Raw genomic sequence first — 9,770 nt, 5'->3', positions numbered from 1 at the left:
CACCACCCCCGCGTGTGTGTGGGACCATGTCAGTGCGACCAGTTGTCCTGAAGTGACTTGGGCCCCTGCGGCAGGAGCGCTGGCTGGGAGACCCCATGAGATCCAATCCCACAGATCTGCACAAACCGCTCCCTGCTGCTGCTTCTCCCCAGCCCCCCAACCCCTGATTGATTCCTGCTGGGTCCCTGCCCAGCCCCCACCTCTGCCCCTCAGGGCCCCTCTGCCCCTCCTGCAGCCCCAGGGGTTCCTCCCCCTCCCCCTCCCGTGCCTGGGGCTGCAGAGAGGAAGGGGAAGGAGCTTCCATGGGCCATCAAGATGAGGAGCCAGAGGCTGGGTAGATGGGAGTCTTCCAAGCTCATAGAGACGGGGGGTCTGTGAGGCTAGAGAGGCTGATTTCCAGTTCCCCCCTCTGCTGTGGGTCTCAGGGACACAGTCGGAAGTGGGATCTCCCCCACACCCCGAGCCAGGGGCGGATTCTCTCCCCAGGGACAGAGCCCAGCGGGAAAGTGAAGATCGGGGCCTTGTCACCAGCATCTATAAATGTCACCTGCCCCCGGTCACAGTCCAGACAAACCTGGATCCTGGTGGGGGCCCGGCGCTGGGGCAGGGGGGTCTCAGGGGCGGTGAGAGCCCGGAACCGATACCCCCACCTCTGCAGAGCCCAGATCCCCTCCTCAGGGCTGAGGCTGATCCGTCCCTTCCTCCCCACAGACTCTCTGGCCACCCCCACAGCCCAGTATCGCCCATCCCCCACCGCCACCTCCCAGCAATGTCTCCCCGCGGTGAATCCTCCACAGCCCAGCACCCAGCGCTCAGTGTCAAATCTCTCAGGGTTGTTGGGCAGATCCTGCCGTGTGTCTCCCCGTCTCACACTTTTCCCGTCCTCAGACAGGACAAGTTGGGGATGAGCCGTGTCTGGATCCAGAGTCACATTCGCTGGGGAGAGAGAATCAGAGCGTTAGGAGGAGAGCTCAGCCCTGGGGGAGGCTGGGACCATTTCTCGCTTTCCCCAGCAGCCCTGTTCTGGCTGGGACAGGCCTGGATCACAGGGAGCTGCCTCTGTCCTGGGCACATGAGACTGAGCAGAGATGTCACTGCACTTCCTCAGTCTCTGTAAGGAGACCCACTTCATTAATTTCCCATTTGCTTGCAAAACCATCAGCTCCCAGCTACCCCTGTTGATTCTGCTCCATTCCCAGCCTCAGAGACACACCAAGAAAGGTTTTAGTGGGGAGGGAGCAGAGGAAGCAGGTCCAGTTTTGAAGCCCAGAGGAAATCTCCCTCCTCTAATGCAGTCTCCACTCCCAGGGCTGGGAAGACAGAGGAAGATGCAGCATTGGAGAAGAGCTGATTAACACCAGAGAGTAGGAGGTGGCATTGGGTGAGCTAGCCCCATCCCCAGCCCAGAGAGAAGGGAGGAACTGGCAGCATCAGAGGAAGAGCATCTCCCCAATCCAGGAAGCAGGGAGCAGCTCCAATGGGAGAGCCCAGCCCTCCCCAGAGGAAAGGCGGGATGTTGGAGAAGAGCAATGGGGAGACTTCCTGCACTGGGGTAAAGCAGAGGGATGTGTCAGTCCTCAGGGCAGAGAGCTCTGTTCGGGTGCTGCTCAGGGAGAGTGTTTCTGTTCATTAGCATGGGCATGAACTCAGCACTCAGGTTGGTGTCAGGATTATTTGTGTGATGTCAGCTTGGGATCTCCCCAGGGTTCCAGCACCTTGGCAGAAGTTGGGGAGGGGGGTACTGGTTCCCACCACCTGTGGCCCTGCCCTCTCCCTGGCCCTGCCCCACTCTTCATCTTCCCGCCGAGGCCCTGCCCCTGGCCAGGCTGGGAGCCTTGGCCACTATGGAGAGCCCCTGACCCTCCACCTTCCCATGTCCACTCTCCGGCGTGCAGCACCCAGGGCAGGGGGAGGGTCCGGGGGGAAGAGGAGCAGGGGTGGGGCCACTGAGAGGGAGAAGCACCAGGAAGAAGCTGCACTACACAGGGCGCAGTTGATCAGCTGCCCCTCCATGAAGCACAGCCAATGCTGCGATGCTCCACGCCTGCCCAAGGCTTGCAGTGTGGGGGGCCAACATGGCCCCCTGCCCCCAAATTATGCCCATCTTAGAAAGAGGGTGAGCTTGGCCCCCCGGCCCCCCATGTTCCAGTGCCCCTGGATCTCCTCACTGTGAACAGGTTATTTTTAGGGCTGTGTATGCCACAGCCACTGGTGAGTTGGTTGGTAACTTTCGTTACAATCTCAGGAAGATGTTTTGACTGGAATTTTCTCCTAATGTAAAGACAATCTCCAGCTGCAAACTCACCCTGTCTGTGTGCTCCTAGGGATTCCAGTGCAGACGGCAGAGTGTCTGGCGGGGGAAAGGAGAAAAGAGACGAGATTTCAGACTTTCATATTTATAACAGCGTCCCCACTCTGAACGCATAGAACTGTGTTTTCATCATGACAGAGAAACAGATCGAGAGGCCGAGAGACACACTCAGGCATTTCATAGAAACTAACTGAAACCTTCTGTTTCCTCTCTCATTCAGCCATCTCCCAGCAATGGAACCAACGTCCTTTCAGCCTCACAACCATCCCAGGACACACAATCTGTAAGAGAGATTTACTTTTCCCCTCCTCATCCCCTCCCACCTTCCAACTCCAGTTGCTTTGTCCCATTCACTCACGGCCTTTTGTCATAACCTAGACCCAGATCATACAAAGACTTTGGCGGAAAAGTAACTTTACCCACTTTGGTCCCTTTGGCCAGGGTCAGGCAGCATCATGTTGTGCGAAGGACACTTGACAAAATTACCGGAGTGGGTGACGGACACTGGCAGAGGGTTATGTCATTTAGTCATCATTCAACCCATAAAATAACGCACAATTTTCCACACTGAAAAAACCATAACCTAGCTCGTTAATAAATAATAAACAATAATAATAGTAATAAATTCAACTCAGGTGAGTGTTTTTGAATGTCCCTTACTGCCGCAGTCAGTATTTTTTTTCTGGGATGGGGGCATTGAAATAAATATTTCTCCTAAAACCATATTTCAGTGCACTGTTGTCACTACTTTTTTCTTTTTCTTGTTTAAATAATATGTCTGACGGGAGGATGAGTGTCTCTGTGTCTGTGTGTGTGTGTGTGTCCCACCTCCACACCGCTTACCCCATGTCTCTCCCCTGTCTGTGTCCCTTACATGGGAGATCCCCCATCCTGTCACAGGATGTGGGAAGCAGAGGAGGGGGGGCTGTCAGTGGAGCAGGGTTTCCCATCGCCTCACTGTGACCAGGGCACCCCTCTCCAGGCAGGGGTGATCCCACGGTTAATGGGAACATCCTCTGTCTCCTGACCAGGACAAAGGGACAAGCTCTGGCTCTGGGCGGGGGTCTGTTGTGAGGAGGGGCCAGGGTGGAACAAATTCTTCGTGCGGGGGACTCACCTCTGGTGGCTCCCAGAAGTGGCTTCCCACTGTCCCTCATCCCTGCTGCTCCTGGGAAGCTAGGCTGAGGGGGTCTCTGCAGATTGGGGTAGCAATGAGGGGCTGGAGCTTGGCTGAGGGGAGCTGTGCAATATGGAGGTGGCACTGAAGAGCTGGAGGTAGTCTGAGGGGGACTGTGCAGTGGGGGGGGGCAGCACTGAAGGACTTGAGCTGGCTAAGGGGGATTGTGCAGTTGGGGGAGGCTTTGAAGGGCTGGAGCTAGGCTGAGAGGGCTGTGCACTGGGGGGTGGCAGTGAAGGGCTACAGGGAAATGGGCTTAGGGGGGGCGTGAGGTGGGGGGGTGTCACTGAAGGGCTGGAGTCAGGCTGAGGGGGGCTGTGCATCCAGCCACAGAGAAGTTAGCAAAGTCCAATACCCCCTGTGTGGAGACAAGGGGGAAAGTGGCGTGTGCATAATCAGTGGTAATTGACCAATCAGAGAAGAGAACAATAACATGAAAATAACTTGAAGAAAAAAAGCCCTGCAATGATGTGTTCATGCATGTGTAGTGTGTGACCTATATAAGGTACTTAATATTCACACCGCTCAAAGCTGATTGGAGAAGAACTAGTAAATATGCAATTTGGAGGTGTCTAATATTCCCGACATTGTAAGAGGTAATTAGAGCTTCCTAGGAGAAATCCCCCATGACCCACCTATGCCCCGGGAGAAGGGAACTGACCAGCACTTCTTTCTATATGCGATGGCTAGTAGCAAATATCCCAATGGCTGGTGATGGGGCACGAGTCGGGGAGGGAGTTAGAGAGAAATCTTTCCCAAGTGTCTGGCTTTTGGGTCTTGCTGAAATGCTCAGTGTCCAACTGACCACCACATTTGGGATAGGGAAGGAATTTTCCACCAAATCAAATTGCCAGAGACTCTGGGGTTTATTTTTGCCTTCCTCTGCCATATGGGGCACATATCATTTACCGATGTTCAACTAGAAGAAACGGTGGATTCTCTGTAACTTGAAGTCTTTAAATCATTATATGAGGGCTTCAGTAATTCAGCCAGAGTTTACGGGTAAATTGCAGGAGTGGGTGGGGAGGTTCTGTGGCCTGCAATGTACAGGAGGTCAGAGTAGATGGATCATGATGGTCCCTTCTGACCTTAAAGTCGATGAGTCATTTCTTACTTTGTAACTGTAATCGAAAAGCATGTTTCTGGTGCAAAGAAACGTTTGAATTCATCAACCTGAGTATCTTGGACCCAAATGTCTGGCTTTCTCACCCAACAATTAAATAGAAGCATCATCTAAGTGTGAACCAATTGACCAGCACCATTCTCTTCCCACAGTCTCAGAGGCTCTTCCCAATTTCCATTCCTAAATCCCTTCTGGGTACCTTTGAACTTCCTCATAGTCTCCATTAGCACAATAGTTTTCTGGGAGAAATCGCTGACTCGCTCTTCCAGTTCAGGAGAAATGTCCTCTGGCTGCTGGAACTTCCCCTTCTCACACCTGGAGAGAAACAATTTCCCATGATTATATTTCATTTAGTGACTCATTATAAGTGCTTACTACTGATTCGCTGCTCTAATGGGCCTGGAGTTCGAATTCCTCGACTTCTCCCAGCCTCAGAGCAGGTGCAACACGGCCCATGGCCATACAACCTTCCCTTCTAAGGACTCCTTAATATTCTTCAACTCTGGTCTGGTGAGATCAGCTCTGGGGACAAAAGGGGAATTGAGTCTCCTTGGCCAATTCACTCCTTGGCCTCCACGCTCTGAGGGACAGGAGGTTCCTATGTAAAGTGCTGTAGAAATCTGTCCACTAGAAACTAAACTGAGACACCAACTGCCCCCTCCCCAGCTCATTCCACACAGGTCTCCAAACTGTCCTCAGGCCGGGAAAGACTCAGGTGGGAAAGACTCTTGACCACTGCTTCCTTGGGCTGAATGGTAACCAGGGCCCCAGTAGTGACAGGCCCATATTCCATCCCCACAATCCTGAGGCAGCCACTCCCCCAGGGATGTGACATCTTGAGGAAACACTTGAGGTCAGTCTTTCCCACTGAATGGAGAATTCCAGAGTCTTCTGTACCAGGGTGAGAACCTCAGGATTAAGTTTATCTGAGAGATTTGTATCCAAAATCCCCACACATGTTGCTGTGGAGATGCGGTAAAAACATCATCTCCATGCTCTTCCCCAGCATTGCCAAGTGTGTGTGGGAGTGAGAGAGAGCCACGTACCTACTCAAGGTGCTTCTGACATCCTAGAGGGGAGAGAGAGAAGAGAGAGATTAAAAAAAATCTCAGTACTGCCTGACACACATTTGGGATTCCAGGAAAGGGATTTTGTAAATACAGGGAAAATCAGCCCTGCCCTGGTCCTGGGGCCATGGTTTCACTGAGCTAATGGGGCTTTTCCAGCTCTAATATCAATGTGTCTGCGAGTCTGCAAAGAACAATAGTCATTCACATTTCAGCAATGCACACATTGAGTTACACTGAGATCTCTGACTGCTGGACCCCGGTTCCTGTACTTCAGGAGCTGTCCTGTCCCTGTGTTGGGATTTGGGATGTTTCTAGCTCAATCTCACTTGCAGGAATTCACTTGCTGGCTTCTGACACTTCTCCTCCATCTCACTGATCAGCTCACTGAGACAGGAAATCCCCTCTGAGAGTTTGGTGATATTTTCATTCTGTATCTTCACAATCTCCTTGTCCAGCTTTTCCAGCTGGGCCAGCAGGAGTCGCTCTTGTTCCTCCAAGAGCTGCCGCAGTTGCTGAAATTCAGACACAATCTTCTGCCTCTCGGTTTCTGTCTGTTTCTAGAGGAAATAAGGAAAGGGCTGGTCAGGAACATGGATGGAGCGTGATGACCTTTCATACAGTCTTACAAGAGAGAGTTTCTTTACAATCTCTAACACATCTGTGTAGAGACCAGGCCATGAGCCGACAGGCCTAGTGCTCAGAGCTGCAGTCAGAAGTCAGGAACTACAGCCGAAGTCAGAGCTGGAGTCAAAGTCAGGATCTGACCAAGGGTTGGGGCTACAGTCGAGCTCAGAAGTCATGCCAAAGGCTGAGCCAGAATCAGTGTCTGGAGTCACACGGGGGATCAGGACTGGTGTCGGAGTCAGGCAGCCACGCAAAGGGTCTAGCCAAAGTCAGACAGCAGTACTGCAGGTCAAACCTGAGGCTGGAAGAACGCCAGGGCCAAGCCAGAGTCAGGGTCCAGTCCAGCAGTAGATCGGGAGTTCACTCAGTTGTTTGGACAACTTCCCGTGACTCCTGCTGGCGTAATTCATGCAGCCGAACGTCTGCTCCAATCAGGAGCTTCGTAGGCAGATCCGCTGGTGGGCCAGAGTTCCACTAGCCCCTCCCCCCCGGCTCTGGAGAGCGGTCGGGTTGTAATGAGAGTCTCTGTGGGCTGAGGTTCCAAACCCACCATTCTTCACATCCTGACACTTGACTCTACACTGTGATCACAAAGGAGAGGATTTTCTTACAGCTTCGCATTTGGGCCCAATCTCTCTGCAAGGGCTGTCTCCATCTCCACTGGGATATAGTCTGTGCGGTTTGGGAGAAATTTTGTGAAAGCCACAAGGGGTAGTAATTAACTCATTAATTAAAATGCATCTTAGATCCTGCAGAAGACGCTGTTGTCCTTCTCCAGGGAGAGAACATTTGTGATATGCGCACGCCCACGGCCACACACACACACACACACACACAATCTCATGATCATGGAGAAACACACACAAGGCCACAGAGAAATCTACCAATAAACATCCCTCCCAGCTCCATGTCCCGGCAGGCGAAGAACAACAGGCACCGACCAGATACTCCCGGCTTCTCTCCTCTCCAGTCACTTTCAATCCCAGCAGCTTTTCTCTCTCTTCCCTCAGAGTCTGCAAATGGGCTTGTATTTTTTCCTGACAGACAGAAATGATTTGGTGGGTTTATTTTCAGGGTTGTAGGGGGTGGATGAGGTGTTTTCCACCCAAAATTCTACACAATAGTCAGTCTTCCTAGATTGACTAGGTGGGTAAGGCAATACCTTCCGCTGGCCCAGCTCCTGTTGGTAAAGGACTTACACACAACTCAGCTCTGGGGAACACACTCTTTTCCAGGCCTGAAGAAAAGCTCTGTGTAAGCCTGAAAGCTTGTCGTTCACCACAGAAGCTGCCCATGAGCAGATATTACTTCACCTACCTTGTCTTTCTAATAGCCCGGGACCAACACAGTTACAACAATATTGTGTACAACAGTGGGTCTTTCTCGAGGTAGGACATCAGAGACACCAAGGAAATGAAACCTTATTTACGGAAATTGGGTGGGTTTTGTATTCAGATTGTTTGAAGTTATTACATCCACTTTCTCCATTGAGATGAACCAGTGGAAAACTGGTGTCCCATGGTGGTGAATCTATAAAGCTGTTTTTGAGAAGATTTAGCAAACAGTGATACCAATCCCAGAAGCCACCGGGGGCAGCCATGTAGGCTGGGATGCTCAAAGGAGTCCAACTCCATTGACTTTCAGCCCTGTACCCTGGGGGATGGGACGGGTTGTACAGCACTGATCTAAGGACTAGGGCAAACCCCATTAGATGTGTTGATTTGTGTTAGGAACAGCTGGGGTTTGCCCTAGTGCTGTCCTAGCCCCTTTCCCTGCAATGGCCTCTGGGTAGCTACCCCAAAGTCCCTAGCAAAGACCCCAGAAGCGGTGGATTCTGACAGATTTCAAAGGGCTGCCTGGTGGGACTAACGGACACACGTTGGCTGGTCCTTGCCCATGAACACACGAGAACAGGTCAGAGTGGCACTGGTCCGCACTGCCCAGGGGTTAGTTTTGCTGAAGATAAGTCTGATCCCAGTGGCATGTGGCATGGACCTGCGCTGACTGGAGCCCTTGTGGGTGTGGACTGAAGGTGCTTGGGGTCCCATACCATGTTCAGCCCTGTGATCTCCTGTAGTGCAGGCCGGCAGCATCTGAGTTTAACCCCTCATGGAGCAGGACAGTAGTTCAGAATCCCAGTGGGAAACCTCCTCTCCCTGCCGGGACTAGGACCTGTATCAAGGATTCTTTTCCTCCTACTGTTTGCACTTCATCACTGCTCAGTGCTGCTGAAAGGGGCAGAGTAGCTAGTGGTTAGAGCACTGAAGTGGGCCTTGGAAAACCAGGTTTTTAAATCCAGCTCTGCCACTGATCTGCTGAGTCACCTTGGACAAGTCACTTCCCCTCACTGTGCCTCAGTTTCCCCTCCCACCCTTTGTCTGTCTTGTCCGGTTAGACTGTAAATGGCTCGGGGCAGGGATTGGCCCCCACTGGGTTTTGTGCAAGGCCCCACAATCGAGGTCAGATCTCATCTGGGGTCTCCAGGGGATGCAAATAACAATAAACACCGTGATACAACCAGTAATACCAGCCACAGCTTGTAACTCCCCCAATCAGCTTTCATGCAATGAAGGCTACACACAGCTGAATAACAGGGTCACACCATTAAGCTGTAATTAACATCCAAATTATTCCCCATTAGACTAGACAGCAACTCCCTACCTTGTACTCCTGGGCAGCTTCCTGTATGGGAACCACCGTGTGAGCACGGTGAGCCCGGGATCTGTCGCACACCACACAGATGGGGGTTTGATCGTCTTCACAGAACAGTTTCAAAGCCTCCTGGTGTTCCCCACACACCCCGCCCGCTCCTGCTCCCTTTGCTGCCTGGAGACTCAGCCACTTGGCGATTTCAAGGATATTTGCTAGCTGCCTGTTGGTCCTGAGGTTTCTCTGTTGTACAGTTTCTCTGCACTGAGGGCAGGAGGCGGCTGTGTCGGGTCCCTCCCAGCACTGGGCGATGCAGGCTCGGCAGAAATTGTGCCCACACTCCAGAGTGACAGGGTCTGTGAAATACTCCAGACAGAGGGGACATGTCGCTTCCTCCTGGAGACTTTCCACCGGGCTCGCTGCAGCCATGGCTCCCTCTGGGCAGTGGGACAGGGTAAGTTTCACTTTCCTGAGTTCACACTCTGCCCCACCTGCAGCATCAACTGGGTGTTTCCTTGCCTGAAAGTGACTCGTCCTGTTTGCTGAGCAGGAAGGACCCGACCAATTTCACCCCTGGAGGCTTTGGTGAAAATATGTATCAATTCTGGGGGGATCAGACAATAGTTTGGTCAGACCAGAACTATTACAACTACAATACCCACCTGCTGAAGTGAAGAAACAGACTGACAGAGCCAGAAGAGTTCCCAGAAGTCACCTACTACAGGACAGGCCTAACAAAGAAAATAACAGAACGCCACTAGCCGTCACCTTCAGCCCCCAACTAAAACCCTCCAACGCATCATCAAGGATCTACAA

General features: G+C 52.3%; 1 protein-coding gene across 1 annotated transcript; it reads right to left on the bottom strand.

Moving 5' to 3' along the window:
• Positions 1-421: 421 nt before the first annotated feature.
• Positions 422-9,395, bottom strand: LOC144274524 (zinc finger protein RFP-like). The gene is made up of 7 exons (XM_077833402.1): positions 8,967-9,395; positions 7,247-7,342; positions 6,008-6,238; positions 5,658-5,680; positions 4,811-4,926; positions 2,306-2,350; positions 422-936 (listed from the first exon to the last, which is right to left on the bottom strand). Exons 1-7 carry the CDS (start codon positions 9,381-9,383, stop codon positions 422-424), a joined length of 1,443 nt encoding a protein of 480 aa, XP_077689528.1. The 5' UTR covers positions 9,384-9,395.
• Positions 9,396-9,770: the final 375 nt, after the last annotated feature.

Source organism: Eretmochelys imbricata, chromosome 14, assembly GCF_965152235.1.
Source record: "Eretmochelys imbricata isolate rEreImb1 chromosome 14, rEreImb1.hap1, whole genome shotgun sequence".
NCBI classification, from domain to species: domain Eukaryota; kingdom Metazoa; phylum Chordata; order Testudines; family Cheloniidae; genus Eretmochelys; species Eretmochelys imbricata.
The sequence above is the reverse complement of the archived record's forward strand: the minus strand, read 5'-3'. Positions and strand labels throughout refer to the sequence as shown.